Genomic DNA, 16,985 nt, shown 5'->3' with positions numbered 1-16,985 from the left:
TAATAATGGCATAAAGTTTTTTGTAGTACAATTTAAAAAAGAAATCATGCTAACTACTTTTTTTAACTTTAATACGACTTTTCAAATAGAATATCAATTTATGGTGTCAGTATCATCCTAAATGTTCACTCGGCTATGCATCTTATTAACAAAATTAGGGCCAATCTAGAAAATTCGATGAAATATTTGGAATCTTAGAAAAACTCATAATAAAATTACTTTATTATTGGCAAGATATTAAATGTTGACTAATGAAATATAATGTTAATAATAATAACAACAACTTTAATTAGTTTGATAATTTATAGTAGCTGTTAATGTTCAGTACCATTACATATACTAATTTTTGATGGAACCTTTTAGTGTAGCATTAGAAAGTGTAAACATTATACCACGTGAACTTTTTGCTTCTTATGAAGATAATATATTTTATTCATGTATTTGTGAAAGAGTTCATATAAAGTTACACGAATATTTTCACGGGTTTTTTGCCAAAAAATCATTAAAAAAATTAGGACCTGGGGCCAATCCAATAAAGCAGAAAATGCGTTATTTACGCAAAAAAACAGGATTTGTGCTCAAAAAAAATTGACTTTGCGTAAGAAAAATCCTGTTTTTTTGCGTATATTACGCATTTTTCAGCTTTATAGGAATGGCCCCAGGTCATTTTGTTTTAAACTTTCACGTCAACGAACTAGACACTTGTTCTACTAATAATGTAATAATAAGTTATTATCATACTGAGTCTCCTCTGCTACTGCAGTTTAAGAAAAATAATATAGGTTGCCTTTTAGTGTTGCATTAGTGATTTTTCCGATACAATTATTAACATTAAAAAGAGCTTTTATAAACGGGACTTAAGTATTTATTTTGAGCAGAGATTAGGTGATGGGTATTTCACAGTTTTTGTCCATTTGTATAAACTGCGACGCATAAACAGTTTGTTGTTATTGCCCCCAGAATGAGCTTTAACTTCATTAATTTTTTGTATGACGGACTTGTGACTGAACGCAAGTTAGTTTTAACGTGAAATGCTTGCGTTATAATCTGAAGCTAGTTTTAGCGTGATATGCTTGCGTTATAATCTGAAGCTAGTTTTAGCGTGATATGCTTGCGTTATAATCTGACGTTATAAACCTCATGCCTAAACCTTAGATTATAGAAAAGAGGATAGTTGTATATTTTTTCTATAAATATTTTGTTGAGATTATATATATATATATGCGATTGGATCGTTTTCTATTTTCAATTCATATTGTTTTTTTTACATTTGACATAATTCACATTACATTCATTAGTAGATTTGCAAAACAAAATAAAACAAATCAATCCAACGACCAAACAGTCTCATCAGAATTTTTTTCTGTATTTTATTATATTTATTATACTTTTCTATATTCTGAGTTAATTACTTTATCTCTAAAACTAAACACGAGCATTAAAAAAAGAATTGCTCAAAAAAAAAAATTTTAATATTATTGTTATTGGTGCAATTGTAATTATAATTCGGAAATGTTTCAGCATAATAAAATGCTAAAATTTCTGCCTCTCACTCGGCTTTGATTTCATATCTGACCCAAACAATGCCAAATAGCAGGGTATACCCAATAATTAAAACGACTCAAACATATATAGTTCTTGCACGCCTGAATAACGACCAGGCCTTGTTGTGCACCCTTGGAAATGGTTCACTAGATTTTATGAGCAACAACAATATTTCATATTTGTAATACTAGAAATGCTTACAGTTGAGACAAAAATTACACTAAAAAACTTAAAGCGCAAAATTATAGTACCTTTGATATCAACTTTAAGTGACAAAACTTTTAAACTAAAGAAAGACACGAAGTTAATAACGAATAGTTTGGCGTAAGATGGTTTTAAGATAGAGAAATATATAAATATTGTTGTGCAACGTAAACTTTAGCTAAGTCAGAAGTTTTACTGGGAGTAGCATGTTTTTAAAACTCTGATGATTCGTTATAATCAGCAACAATTTTTAAAGAGATAGCTCGCAGTGCAGCAAATATGTCGAGCGAGAAGCGCAAACTGTTTTTTCAGTTTTTTATGTTTACCTGCTTATTGGGCAGAATAGTTTCACAAGTTTTTGAACTGACTGAAGTGTCCTTTGATTTGTATACTCGAGACAAAGACGTCATGCTCGTCGAGTTTATAATGCCTTGGTAAGTTTTATTTGGAAAGCGTAAAATATGAATGCTCAGATTCAAAATACATATCCAAAAATCTTTTTTTTTTTGCAGTTAAAACTTTGTTTTTAATTTTAACATTTTTGTTTGCTCTTGGAAAGGTATCATTATAATATTTGGATTAAGTTAATATTTAGGCAACAATTAAGATAATAATTGAAGTAGATTAAGATAATAAGTGGATTAAATTTAAACTGGAACGTAAAAACAAAAAGCAGTCGGAATATTGCATAACTTGAAGAAAAAAAAGATTTTTCGTTTAAGTTAGACAATATTCTTACTTAAAAAAAAACCTGACGAAAAGGTGAAAAAATGTTCCAAAGTTTTTTCTAAAACTTCTGAATAATAAACGAATGAAAAGTTATTCTCTTTACTTAATCAATAGAAACCTTCTTTTAAAACATATTTGACATTTTATTAGAAAATTTATCACATCTATGAGAACACTTTTGCTTAATGTTCTTACGGAGGCTGTAATAAATAAAGAAACGATTTTATAATTTAAGAATTTCTTTTTCAGAACCTTTTTTTCTTATAACTTCTTTCATTAGTCTTTTTGCAGATTCGATTTCAAAATTAACGCTAAAAGAATATATTATTTCAAAGATTAAGAAAAGACAACAAGTTTTGTAAAATAATTAAAAACTAAATTTTTATTTTTTTTAGTTTTTCTTTTTTAGAAAGAAATATTTTTCCATACGTCAACATTAACGGAAACAATAACAACAACGATGCTCAAAACCAAAGCTACAACAACGACCCTCACAACAACAGTTACATGATTAACAATAGCACCATAAACAACAACAAAAATAACAAAAACAACAATACAACAACAGCTACTAACAAAATAAAAGGCAACAAAACTTACCACCAACACAATAGCAACTACTCAGCGTCATTAAGAAAAATTTAAATAACAGCAACAGCAAAAACAACAACAACAAATCTAGCAACAACAAACATACCTGATAACAACAAATACAACTAACAAAACAGCTAAAACAGCGACAACAGTTATTTAAAACATAACACAGGTGTAACAAGAAAAATGTTTTTTTTGCACTCGTGAGTTTTTACCATTTTTCAAATGCAGATAAAAAAATTTTTTGTGAAACTTATGAAAAAGTGTAGCAAATATATTGTGTCGTTTTCAAAATGTCATTAATTAAAAATCACTAGACACCAGTATATGTAAATCACTAGACACCAGTATATATAAAGTATGACAAACGTCTAAGAAAAATAGTATTCAACAAAAATTATACAAATTATTGAACGTAAAATATTAATTTAAAACACAGTTTTTGAACATTTGTAGAAGGTGGTATTCCTTTTTAAAGACCATATGCATTAAGCAAGCATATCTTTGTGAAGGCATTGACCAAAACGTTTTTTGATTACTTGCATTTCTTTGTGTAATATTTCACCATGTTTGTCTGAAAAATTTTTTTAGATATGGCTCACATTTGTCCTTATGCTTAAATAGTAGATGCATTTTATTGCTTACAGTTGGACAATCCTTAGCTTGAAAGCTTGAATTAATGAGTCTTCTTTTTGTTTGCAGTCTTCCGTTACACTCTTTTCAAGGACGCGTCTAGCAACAGCACAAACGTTAAATCAAACTGCACGCTTTAAGTCAAAGCCATCGTGTTTCATAAGAAGTCTCGTTTTAGGATTAGTGAAGACTCCATAATATTTGGCATATAATTTTAAAAAAATCGCTTCCTCTGTCAAATTCTTTAACATATTTCTGAAAAAGACCTAACTTTGTATGTAGGTCAAAAAAAGCAACCTTCTCAACAGGTTCCAAAGGATCTTTATCGAAATCAACTCGAGCAAGCCATATATGAGTGAAATTAAAGTCCAGCTTACTCTATCTGGAATCGAACATACAATAAAAGCAAATATATTTGGCATATCCAGACATTAATTCCATAATTAAATTTAATATTTTCAAGTTACACACATAAGCTAGCCATAAGAAATACAGTCAATAAGTTTCAATGCTTTTTGAATAGAAGATCGATCCTCTTTAACGTTTGCATAAGCATCTAGTATTGTAGGAAAAGCATTGTTTTTGTACATTAGGACAGCATTAAAACTTGTTGCCGAAGAATGAATATATATATGCACCAATCACTACTTGTGATTGGTGCCTATATATTTATTCTTCGGCAACGAGTCTTAATGCAGAAATAATGAAGTAATGAAGAAATGAAGTGCAGAATTTCTACACACGAATCTTTAAATCAAAATAACAGTTGTAGCTCACTAAAACACAAAAAATAAAAATGTATTATTCCAAAAGTCATAGAAAGTCAGTGAAATTTTCAACTGTAGATAGCAAACAACTATAGATAGCAAACTCAAGAAATCAGCAAAATGCATTCTACCTCACTCTTTCAAACGACATAAGACTCCATGGTATTGTTCAATATATAAAACCAATAAAATTTAAAAACGGCGATTTCTCAAAAACCACACGATAAATTTCTGAAATATTTAATATTTGGTTTTAAGTTGTTATTGTGTCTTAAGAAACGTTGTCGTGTCTTAAGAAACGTTGTCGTGTCTTAAGAAACGTTAAAATTTCACTAGTGCAAAAAGCTTGTTACACCTGCGTAATAAATTATTAAAAAAGTATTTTTCCTGTTTCTACTAAAATCTTCACCATTATCTCCCTGAAAAAACGCGCTGAACATTCCGCTGAGATGAGACTTGCTTCTTACGAATTTAACGAGTGTTTTCATTTCTTCCTGATTGATGTTTACAAAACAAAAGCTGCTCTGCCCGTTTGAACTCTCCCCTACCCGTATCACCTTCCGAAAGTCTTCATAAAATAAACTTGTTTTGTCACAATTCTTTTATGCCATATGTCGCAATATCTTTATATTGCATGTGGTTTTTTTATGGTAAACTTTATTGATTTTTGTAACTTATATGATTTTTTGTAAAACTATTTACTGTTAGAACACTTTATAAAACCAGGTCAGTCTGATATATATTATTTTTCAAATAAAACTAATAAAAAATAAACTTATCATCAAAGCCAATAATTGTCGTTTTTCATAAAGCAAATAAGTATCTTTTTTTTTCACCAATAGTTCTATATTAACATTGTTTTTGTTTATTTATTCTATTTGGAGTTTGAATTTTAAAAAAAATTAAAAGTGAATTTTCCTTTTCTTAAAACAAAAGTTAAATATTCAAAAGTATAATGTAGAATTTTCTTTTTCTTATTTAATTACATATATTTGTAAAAAAAAAAAAAAAAAGAAACCCAAAAGTTAGACAAATTTCCTTTCTTTTCCCAATACTCTTATTTCTATTTTCATTTCTCATTTCTTTTTTGTTCCAGGTGTCGCCATTGCCAAGCCTTACAACCAGAATGGGAAAAAGCCACACAAATACTTGCAGAGAATAGAGAGTATGTTATGGGAAAGGTAAATGTTAATATTTGCCTTCGTTTTGCCTATTGTTTGTACGACATTTGCTTCAATTGATGAACTTAAAATTTGCAGAACCGAAAGTATTATCCAACCAACAAAATAAAACTTTTTTTTACTTGCAAAGTTATCATTTTCATTTGTCGTTAAATATATTTTCTTTAATTAAGTTTGTACGAAGAAACAGAATAAATAATTTAGCTATAATTATTAACCAAAACATTTGTAAAGTTTGATACTAAACAAAAGAAGCAGGTAGAATAAACAAATTTGTAATATTGTAAAGGCTTTTAAATATTCTCATTATCCAGATTTTTGTTGTCGTAAAATTTACTCTCTAATGTTTTATCTAATAAAGAGAAAAATGTGCTGCTCCGCTGGACTGCCTATATGGTTCGGAAAGGAAAAAAAGTGAGTATAAAATGTAAACGCTCAATCATTTAATATTGTGAGATTTTCTTAGGTTAATTGTTGGGAGAGCGGAAAATCTCTTTGCGATAAACTGAAAATTGCTATGTACCCTGAAATTCGGTTATATAGACATGGAGTTTATACAGAAACATACGAAGGGGATAGAAATGCAGGTTCAATTTTTTTTTTTAACAAGTTCTATTTTGATTATTTACTGCGAGGAAAGTCGAAAAAACCTGCGAACAAAAAGACAAAGTTGTTACACTTTAGATTTTGCAATTGGTTATTGATTGGTTTATTTCAGTGGCTTTAGAAATTAACCTTTGTTAGAAGAAATAAATTAGTTAAAATGCATTAAAAATCCCCTTAATCTACTTTTTTTACTTAGCTGCCATCTTGGACTTTGTCCAAAGAGCTCAAGCAACTACAGGGCAGGTTGGTCCGCCTGCTCCCTTTGCTGCTCAGTCGATTGTGGTGCAACCAACGCTTCCGAAACCAACAGTGCCACAGCAACAATATCCTCAAAGTTTTCCCACTCGTCAGCCTTTCCCACCTGTATATTCAGAAACACCAGGAATTAACTACTCACCACAACCAAACCAGTCCCCTGTGCAACAGCAGCTGCCTCCTCCGAAACCTCAACCGCAACAGCGTTTACAACCGTCTTTAGCTCAGTACTTTCCTCCGCCATTTCCACCAAAACTTCAGCAACCAATACAACAGCCACCACAACCTTTCAAGCCCCTGCCACCACCTTACTTACCTCCTCCAGTACCAAAACTAGAGGTAACTTCCGAGCAGTTCTACACAACACCTTTAAGTGGTGCATATCAAGCACCCCCAGGGGCACTTAATTTACCTATTCAAACTATCGCTGCAAAACCTGATCAAGGTAACCTGATCGTTATTTCGTTACAGGGTTTTAAGCCTATAAATTTACATAAAAGTGTACTAATAATCAATAACAAAAGTTTATATGTAGCTAAAAGTTACTTTTTTGTCATTTTTTGTTATTGTCTTTATGTTCAATTTACCACTGTGTCTGTAAATAGTTTAGCTATATATTTGTTATTTATTTATCTTATTTGAGTACTAGAAGAGCTTCCTCCTATTGTAATTGTTATTTGCTCAGTATAATTTTCAGCGCTATTTTTGCAAAGTGTTAAATGTTTTCACAGAAACATTCATTAAAGTATTTAAATTTTAAGATTGCTTTTCAAAAAACAGAAATTCGAAATATGTTTTTAGAAATAAACTTCTACGAAACAATCATTCCGCCACCTCCAAATTCAGGAACAAACTTTCAAGTGCAAGAACTACAAAATTTCCAAACACCGAATCTAGGATCAGCTGTAGGACAACATCTGGCTCAAGTGCCTACAGCGAACGGGCAGTTCATCCCAGGGGGAGAAATTCAAGCTTTTGGACCAGCAGCAGCACCGCCGCCGCCAGTATCTCCGTTGTCAAACATGGAGTCAATATATGCACCGCAGAGAGAAATACAGAGCATACCTGCTGAAGTCTACAGTCAAAACGGTAATGCTATATGGGGTATAAATAACCTTTTGCCGAATTTAAGAAACGAGAACAACCAACACCAATATAGTTTTGTTAACTATAACCAACCAACCCTTTATCAAAACTACCCTTCCCCACCATCCCGAGTTCAAACTTTAAATCAGTTTCGACAACCTCCCCGACCCATCACTGTTAAATTACAAAACCCAAATAGTGCACATTCAGCCCCTAGTTTATGGAACTTTTTTCAAAATATGGCGTTTAATCAACCAGGATTGCCAACAAACCCGCAACAAATGATACGAAATCAGCCTTCTAAAAATTATAAACCAATTTATGATAGACAGCAAAACTATCCCACGGTTTTTGCAAAAAACAAAGTGTTTAGTGTTGAAAAAGCGAAACTTGAAGATAGCGCGAAAATAACAGAAGAAGCTAGGCAAAAGTTTGAAAAATTAAAAAACCTCTTTTCCAACATGCAGTTGGATGAGAATTTAAAAATAACTTCAGCTTCGCAGTTTCTTCAAAACTTAAAAAGTCCACCAAGAAGGGTTAAAGTAGTCGATATACCCCCTTACGGAAATATGATTAATAACAAACAGTATGATGATTCAATGTTGCTGCAGTCTATGCCAACGTCTCTAAATCAGCTAGGCTATTTTAAACCGAGGCCAATATTTGAACACCCTGTGTTAATTTCACCATCCAATGATAAGTATTTACCAGGTGTGACAAGATCGAATAACCCTCAAGAAGAAATAGAAGGCCCTGGTCTTTCAATGAATTACCCTAGACCTTCAATGTACGGTTTATTACATAAAAGAAAGCCGTTGGAAAGGTTTATAAAAAGACCGCTAGTCAACGGAATCTTTACAGTTCAAAAAGAACTTCCCTCTCAACTCATCAGTCAAAAAAGTTTTTGGTCACCGAGCATTAAGAACAATCCAAGTGGTATAAATCAGCACAGACATGCTTTACTTCACATTGATAAAGGTTCTAAAAAGCAAATAAACACAAAACCCGTTAAAAAAACAGAGAAACTTGTCGTTGTTCCAATATCCAAAGAAAGGGCTTTTCAAATTGAGCAATTACGAGGAAGAGCCAGGGCTACAGGGATAAACATGAAAAAAAATCCTATTCCCCTTATTGTAGAAGAACCAAGAACAGATCAAGCTTTGATAAGAGCAAAAGTAGAAAACCATTTACAGTCATCAATGTTAAAGGCAAGATTACCTTTTAAAAAGCTGCAAGATAAGCCTTTGCTTCCAATATATAATGGTCCCCTAGATAAACTTCAAGCTTTATTGATGAGGAATCCACAACTATACAAATTGTCCCCGTTATTGCCAAAGATGATGAAAAAGGAGAACTTTTCTCAGTTGCGTTCTTCTTTTATCACCACAGGACCTCAAGAACAAATTTCTATGATCAACCCTTTAAAAGTGAAAATGTTAACAGCTCCTAAAAAACGTATGCCGGTACAACAAGTTCTAAGAGCAAAGTTTCAGCCATCACAACCATTCACTCAAACAAAATCAAATTTACCTCGTAAGCTTCCCTCTTCTATTCTTCGATTAAATCCTCTGTTTAATAACGCTTTACTGAGAGACAGAGCATTGGCTGCATCTAGAAATAAAGTAGATCAACCATTTTCAAATTCTTTCCAAATGATGTCAAAGGACTTAGTTACAAAACATTTGAATCCCGCACAAAACTCTGCCTATAACGGTTTATCAGGAGGAAAAGGGCACGAGTCTGCTTCTTTAATGCTATCGAATTTGAATTCAGACGTTTTAAAACACAGTAAAATGTCTGACTTTTTTTTGCCATTGAAGAAAAACTTAATGGCTTCATCAAATAAAGGTATTGATTCAAATCGTGTTGTTGAAGAGGAGTCTTACAAAAAGAGCCCTGTTAAAGTAGAAAAGGGCACGACAAGGTATGTAATTAAACCTCAGCCTCCTTCCGTCGAAAAAGATTTCGTGGGCATATGGGACAAACTGTACGAGTTCTATTCGAAAAAAAAAAGCTACTTAAAAAAAGCGGATCAAATAACAGCTCAACAAAAAGCCAACACAAGGTCAGTTAACAACAACAGCATTAAAAGAAACGAAAAGTTTTCAAATAAAGTAAGTTCAAATGTCATGGGTCAATTTCATCAACCGTTTTTAAACAAAAATGCCGAAATAAGCCATAAAAGTAGTATGAGCGCTATCAAGCTGACCAATAAACAGATTTTTCCTGTAAATGAAAATGAAATAAGATCAAACAGTGATAGCAAGAGACCTCAAAAAAGTGAGAATAAGAGTGCAATAGATGATAAAGATACTTTCCTAAAAGCTATAACTCGTGATCCCCGACCGTGGGATAAACGAGCTAAAGTAACATTTCAAATTTCTCGTAAGAGTTCTATACCCGGCAAACCTAAAGTTGTAGGTGTCTGGGGAAGCCTTAAAAAAAGGAAGAAGAGGTTGACAAAACGCAAAAGAAAGAAAAAGAGAGAAATTAGAAGCATCGCCATTGGAACGCAGTTTAAAACTTTTAAAAGATCTAAATCGGAAATTGGTTGATTGCTAGTTTTCATTCTCAAACATATCTAAACGAACTCTGCCCCTTTTGTATAGATTGTTGCATGACTCTTCAAGGTATTCTTCGAACCAAAATAAAAAAACATTAAAATTTCCCCTTCTATACTAAAGCTAAATGTTCACATAACTTTCATTTCTTCAACATCTTTGTTTTTTTTTTACTCATACGAACAAAATTTTATTAATTTTTCATCACATGTAGAAAATTATCTTGTTCTTTTAAACTATGCTCAATCATTTTTTGCTGGGAATTTGAAACTTACTTTGAAATATATTTTTTTATATGACCATTCCTTTTTTCCAATACCTTTGAATAAAATAAGTTTTTTTTTAAATAAAGAATTAAAAACACACGATAACATTTTATACATTTATCGACTTTTCGACAATAACTAATTTTTAATTTCGCTCTTAGGGTACGAAACACAACAGCATAACATCGCTAACACACCACATTCAGCTAACCAAATGTCATTCACAACGCCTTTAAAACCAAATTACATTTCGCCACAAACATACAGATACACACATAACTGGAAAGCATCCCAGTTACAACAGCCGAAACCCATGTACTATTCATACGAAGATATACCTAAAAACGAACAGCACGGAAAAGACATAAATGGACCATCATTAGCTAACTACTTGGCTAGTATACAGCCGGCTAGTGTACCATCAGCTCCACAACAATACCAACAAAAATATCAAACACAAATACAGCAGTATCATAAACAACAACAACAACAACAACAACAACTTTATAAACATCCACAGACTGTGTCTAATGGTGCCGGCATTCCAACCAATGCCGCAGTTTATAATCCTAAAGGACAAACTTATCCGTCTGCTTTATTTGCAAATGAAGGTAAGCAGAGCTACTTTTCAAATCAAATGCCTGAAGAAGATTCTACTTTAGTAAGTTTAATGGATAAAGTACCAGGTCAAGCATTCATGCTGCCTGACATTACGACTAACAATAACAATGACTACGAACCTCTGATGAACGCTGTAGATTCTGAGAAAGCAATTAACACGCGTTTACAAGCAGTAACACCAACATTAATACCACCAGCTTCTTCTTCACTAAGTAACCAGCAACAACAGTATAAACTAGACGAACAGCTTCAACCTTTATCGCACTTAGAAAATAAACTGTTGATGCCAGAACTGGATCAACATGAACACGACGAAAAACTAACACTACAGCAACAACAAGAACAACCTTTATTTACAAATCAAACTCCACTTACGCTACAGGAACAGCAACAGCAACAGTTGCTTTTGGAACAAATACAAAAGTATCAAGAAGCTCGACTTCAAAGTGATTTTGAACAAAATCAGTATCAAAGTCAATCTGAACAAATCCAACCGTCACAACAGCAGCAGACAAACTCAGAGGTACGTTCTGATTTTAGTGAACAAACACAACTACAACAACAACAACAGCAACAACAACAACAACAACAGTTTTCAACTCCTGTTCAATTCGAAAATGTAATTACTAACTTAGTTTCTGCTCCAGAAAAAATATTTCAAGACGCACCAGTTAACATTGGCTATTCTAAAAAAGAAGATATGCCTCAGGTAAACAGTAAAGCGTTGTACGTTAAAAAATTACATCAGTATTTAATTAGCAAGAAGAAAAAAGAAACAAGTTATCCAAAACCTGCACCGTTGGTTTATCGCCTCGAAAACAAAACAGCCTCGTGGCCTCGCGAGCAAGTAAAGCTGAAACTGAGTTTTGAACCAACTACCAGTGGTAAGTTTAGTGTTTTCTTAAGACAAACAGAAACGTGAATGATATTTTTTTGTACTTGGCAAAAAATTTAGTTTTTGAGCATGCATGTGTACTAGAGGTTTTTGGCAGGTGGAGCACAACTGTAACTTAAAGATTGCATTTTTATCTATGTTTTGTAAAACTAAAGGTAAATACGAAATGAAGGTACATGGTCCATTTGATGTATATGGCAAAAAGATACCAACGGTAACAAGAAACGAGGTAAAATCGTCAATGAAAAATGTTGACTATAATCATCTGTCTGACGAAGATAAATTGAAAGTATCACAACAAATTAATAGAGAGCAAGTCATGGAAGATGCCCGCGGAAGCTATGATTCAAAGTATATACCACCAACAAATAGAGCTTATAAGAATCCCCCTTCGTATTTGAAGTCTGACGAAGTAAATGGGCTACGACGACCATTAGTTCGAGTAAACATCCCACGCTACGCAAACAACTCGGTTGTGTTGACCAACATTCTTCCGGGATCAAAAAAAACCTTATCCATTAAGTTGCCGGTAAATGTTTCCCTGGAAACTGTCTTAAAAAATATATATGATCATATGTACGAGTATTACTTCCACAAAAAACCTTCTACGAGTGATACAAAAGAGGAGTTAGCTGCTCGAAAGGTCATTCAAGGTCTCATCAGTAAAGACATGAAGAATATAAGTAACTATGTCTATACTAAAAACGAAGTATCAAAGGGAAGTGACGAAAACTCTGTAAAGGTCTCAGAAAACTCTGATTTAAAAAACGAACTTCCAGCGTACGCGCAACCAAATACAATTGTTGAGCCAATTGAAGATAATGATATAGAACCGTTTCAAAAAAATTTCTCAAATAAAAACTCATCAATGGTCGCAGCAGATTCTGACAGCACTGATACAGAGAAAGGTATAGAGCAAATCAGTTCCAAAGTAGAGGACCCGGATAGCATATCTGCAACTTCTGCACAGTCTGATCACGGCATCTTATCTCCTGACGACCAAAATAGCTCTGACATGAAAGATGCTGAGCAAGGAATAACACGAAGCAATCTTCCTAGGCATCCAGAAACTCAGCCATATCCAATAAAACTTCGTGGCTCTATTGAGTCAAACATAAAAACTTTGGAGTACATCCAGGAAAATAATTTACTTAGCGATGAAAACAAAGAGCTAGCAAACACTTTGTTAAGTTTACCTTTGTCAGCGATTGCTGAAGAACACTCTAAAAAGTCTTCTCTTGGTAGGTCGAGCATGTCAGTTTCTTTTCCTACTCAAAGTAATTACATTCAGTCAGGTGGACATTTTATCAACAATAGCGCTTTAGATGATCATAGCAATCTAAACGGCGTTCGAAATGGCATTCGCACCTCTCCCAAAATTATTTTGACACCTTTTAGAGCTCAACCACTCCCTAAGCCATCACCACCATCAAAAAATGTCATAAGAGAGCTCATGCCGCCAATATCTAACGATGCAAGTTATTTCTTGATCGACACCACAGGAGTTTCAAGAAACAAACCCATGGTTATCGAAACCGTTGCGGAATATTTAGAGAAACAAAACTCTCGACTGAAGAAAAGCCAGCATGATGCAAAATTCAAAGGTGCGTTAAGTATGTTAAGTCAAGACCCATTGGTAGCAAAATACATTAGCAGTGGAACAAAAACTACGGCTAAAACAGAATCTGGCAACAAAAAGGAGCTCTTCCGTGTACTCGGACAAAACAAACAGTTGCTATCAGCGCAAAAACCTAAACTTTTTTCAAGTCAACAACAAGTGTATCCTGAATTTTATTCCCACGAAATCAAAACCGATTCTCCATCCACTCAACTTACTTTTAATCCAAAACTAGATCCACAAAGTGTCAACTATTTCAATGGTAAAACTGTCCCAGATATAGACACCCACTTGAACAGAATGAATGGGTTTGGTTTAGGAGACACGGCGGACAATTTAGAAGATAACAAGCTCAATGATAAGTTACTTGAGCACGAGCAAGAACCGGAAGGTACCGATCTTTCATACGCAGCATACAAAGAAATTAAAGATGACAACTCTTTGCCAATTAGCTCACTACAGTCATCCGAAGCAACTTTTGAAAACAATAATCGCTCGGATGTTGAGTCAGCTAAAACCAGTATGTATTACAACGAAAACCTTAAAAATAAGGATGAAGGTGTACTTATTGGAAGTCCTCGCAAAATTGAAAACTTCGCTATTGAGGAAAAACAAAGACCGTTTACAAACGCAGATGAATTCTTTAGTAGTTATCCTAACGCTGAAAAAAATTCCGGTCAGGATAATCAACGGTCTTCCACTCATAAAATTTCCGTTAATAGTCCTTTATTCAAGGATAGCGTGAGGTATAAAGGCAGCGCTTATACCTTAGAAGAAGAGCTGAACGAAGCAGAAAGAAAATTTGGAAAACCGAAAGAAAATTCCGAAAATGTGGATGCTCAGTGGGATAAGAAAGTATTTGTACCAAGTGTAAGTGATGAAAATACGATCTCGAAAAAAAGCTATATACCCCACAACAAGATTATTACAAACGAACAGATTCTAGATCAACGTAATCAGATAATGCGACAAAAGTTAGTTTTAATGAAGCGGACAAATGAAGAGGACGAACATAATGTTAGCAATAAAGTTAAAAGAAATATAAATGAAAGTTCCGTAATAAAAAAGAAATTAACTTCTAAAGAGATGCTTCCCAAAAACAAAACGCTTTTTGAGTTTAGACACCGTCAAAATATCTCAGAAAAACACGGGCACCCGCGCATTCTGCTGAAAAACGGTGAACAAAAGTTTATTAAAAGAAAAAAACTTTACAAGCAAGGGAAAACACTTGGTAACCAAACTAAGAAATACATCGAGCCTAAAATTAACGTCTCTCTCAAAATTTTAGAGAAGCAGGTTATAAAAGACCTTTTGCAAGTCAGTAACAGAATATCGAGAGACATTTCAAACCCGCAAAGAATAAAGAATCGTGGAAATATTCACGAAAAAAGCGAGACAATACATGAACCAAAAAACTCCATCAAAAAAGATAAGATTGGGCATGTTGATGCGTTAAACAAAAAAAAACTAAAAAAAACTGATAAAAAACCATTTCTCGGTAAAGAAGATTCGGACTTCCAAAACTTCACTTTTAATCCAAAAAAAAAAATGATCGCAAAACTCTTCGACGATGGCGATATGGGCCAAATGTTACCGATGGAGAATGAAGATTACGGCTTAACAGCTTCTTTAGAACCAGAAAAAAAAGTGATTGCTAAAACGAGTGACATATCAGAGAGGGTTAAGTAAAAAGAAAAGAAGCAAGACTTTTTCTAATTACTAGGATTCAAGCGAAACAAAAAGGTCGGCCTTCCTAAAAAGATAAAATCGTAACGATAGTAATAAAAAAATATAAATCGACAGTAAATTAAACGAGCGTAGAAAACTTTGTCAGCTCACAAAGTCGTGAACATAAACAAAGGTTTATTGTTAGTTATTCGTGAAACCGAGTGTTCAAAATAGAAAATGCGTTTCAGAGGGTTGGTATTTAGCAACCAACTAAAGATTTCTGAGACTGATTGTGCAAAGCGTAGGGTTTGAAGTTGTAAATTATGCGTACAGGCTGTTTAGTTAGTTAAAATGTAAAATAATTTTATTACATTTCTATCTTTCTTTTTAAATGTATGGTATATTTTAATGAGATATGTCATATCGTTCAACGTTAAAATGTAGGCAAAAGATTTATGTTTTATAAGATATAGATTATTATTTTATAAGTATTTGTATGTATTTATACGCATTGTTCAAAATTACGACAAAATAAAACTATACAAATTTGATATTAATTAATAAACTTGATATTAATTGCAAACTTGATACTAATTACTAACTGAGATTGGTAGGAAACTTTTGTACAAGTTTTTATATAGGTAACCAGCAAGGGTTCTTACAAATGATAGAGCTATCACTTTTCTTCCTTCACAATCAAATGAGATGTTAAGTTGGCATTTCATATTTTCATTAATAACAAATAATGGATAATTTAAAAACGTCAATACTGCTCATTTGATAAAAATCAAATTAAAAATATATTTACCTATTTTTTCATACAAAGTTATAACCTTTATTTCAACCCTATAAAACAAGTTATCTTTTTAAATGCGTTGAAGTTTTTTTCAAAAGTTATAAATTTATGCATGAATAAAAATTTATCACAAAATTTTTGCTATTTTAAAGGCATATAAAGTTTACATACTTCAGGAAATTCGATTTTCTTTGAAAATTCGATTTGTTTTACGACAGAAATTTGTACTTATTCTTTAACTATCGCTTTTTTAGGAAAAACCAAACGCTGATGTTTAAATGAGATTATACTGATCATATATAAGGAAAAGCGGGTTCTGGCGCATTGATACATTTCCTATACTTAAGGATGCATAAAAAATGGTGAACACATCATATCATGACAAAACCAATACTTAAGAGTCGTCTTTAAAAATCAAGAAGAAGTATAAAAATAATCATGTTATTTATATACCAGTTCTTTAAGATGCCTGTTCTTGTTTATTGCCTTGTTTTGTAATGTCCGATAGCCAAGGTGTGAATGCCGTCTTGTAAGATGTGTCTTTTGTCATCGTTAGCGCTGAGTGCGACTTTGTTAATTTCTTCAGTGTAAACGTCGTGAAGATGAGATCTGAAAACGTTCATGGTGGCGAGCTTTTCTTGTTTAGTCATTAAGCAGTCACCACAAGGTATTGATAACTTCTTGAAAGTCATCCCCTTCCTGTAATTTTTTCAAGACGTAAAGACACAAGTGGCCACAATAAGACGTATCACCAAACTGAACTCTCTCGCTGTTATAATAAACCGGACTTTTCAAATAATCGACAAGTTCGACAAGAGGAGGCTGAGCGTAAGAATCAAAACTATACTTTTTGTCACCGTCTTTAAACCAACACACCCAATGAAACCCACCAGTGCTTGAATCGCCCGTATTCACAATACCACATTCTTTTTTTCTTGGCTTTTTTGGTAACTCATCCCT

General features: G+C 33.0%; 1 protein-coding gene across 3 annotated transcripts; it reads left to right on the top strand.

The window, feature by feature from the left end:
* Nucleotides 1-1,720: 1,720 nt before the first annotated feature.
* On the top strand, nucleotides 1,721-15,769 carry LOC145187866 (uncharacterized). Of its 3 annotated transcripts, none has more exons than XM_090085950.1 (7): nucleotides 1,721-2,183; nucleotides 5,569-5,653; nucleotides 6,120-6,240; nucleotides 6,456-6,959; nucleotides 7,316-7,603; nucleotides 10,589-11,932; nucleotides 12,099-15,769. In XM_090085950.1, the coding sequence occupies exons 1-7, from the start codon at nucleotides 2,029-2,031 to the stop codon at nucleotides 15,248-15,250; spliced, it is 5,649 nt and encodes a 1,882-aa protein (XP_089942076.1). In that variant the 5' UTR covers nucleotides 1,721-2,028; the 3' UTR covers nucleotides 15,251-15,769. The 3 variants fall into 3 exon arrangements, with proteins under 3 accessions (XP_089942076.1, XP_089942091.1, XP_089942083.1); XM_090085957.1 differs by lacking the exon at nucleotides 1,721-2,183 and adding an exon at nucleotides 4,581-5,122; XM_090085965.1 differs by lacking the exons at nucleotides 10,589-11,932; nucleotides 12,099-15,769 and adding an exon at nucleotides 2,888-5,122 and having other exon boundaries at nucleotides 1,727-2,183; nucleotides 7,316-10,460.
* The last annotated feature ends 1,216 nt before the right edge of the window (nucleotides 15,770-16,985 follow it).

Source organism: Hydra viridissima, unplaced genomic scaffold (genome assembly GCF_058129835.1).
Source record: "Hydra viridissima isolate aposymbiotic clone 2 unplaced genomic scaffold, HvirCarnegie_v1 scaffold_1, whole genome shotgun sequence".
Classification (NCBI taxonomy): domain Eukaryota; kingdom Metazoa; phylum Cnidaria; class Hydrozoa; order Anthoathecata; family Hydridae; genus Hydra; species Hydra viridissima.
Note: the sequence above shows the minus strand (reverse complement) of the source record. Positions and strands in the feature narration are given on the sequence as shown.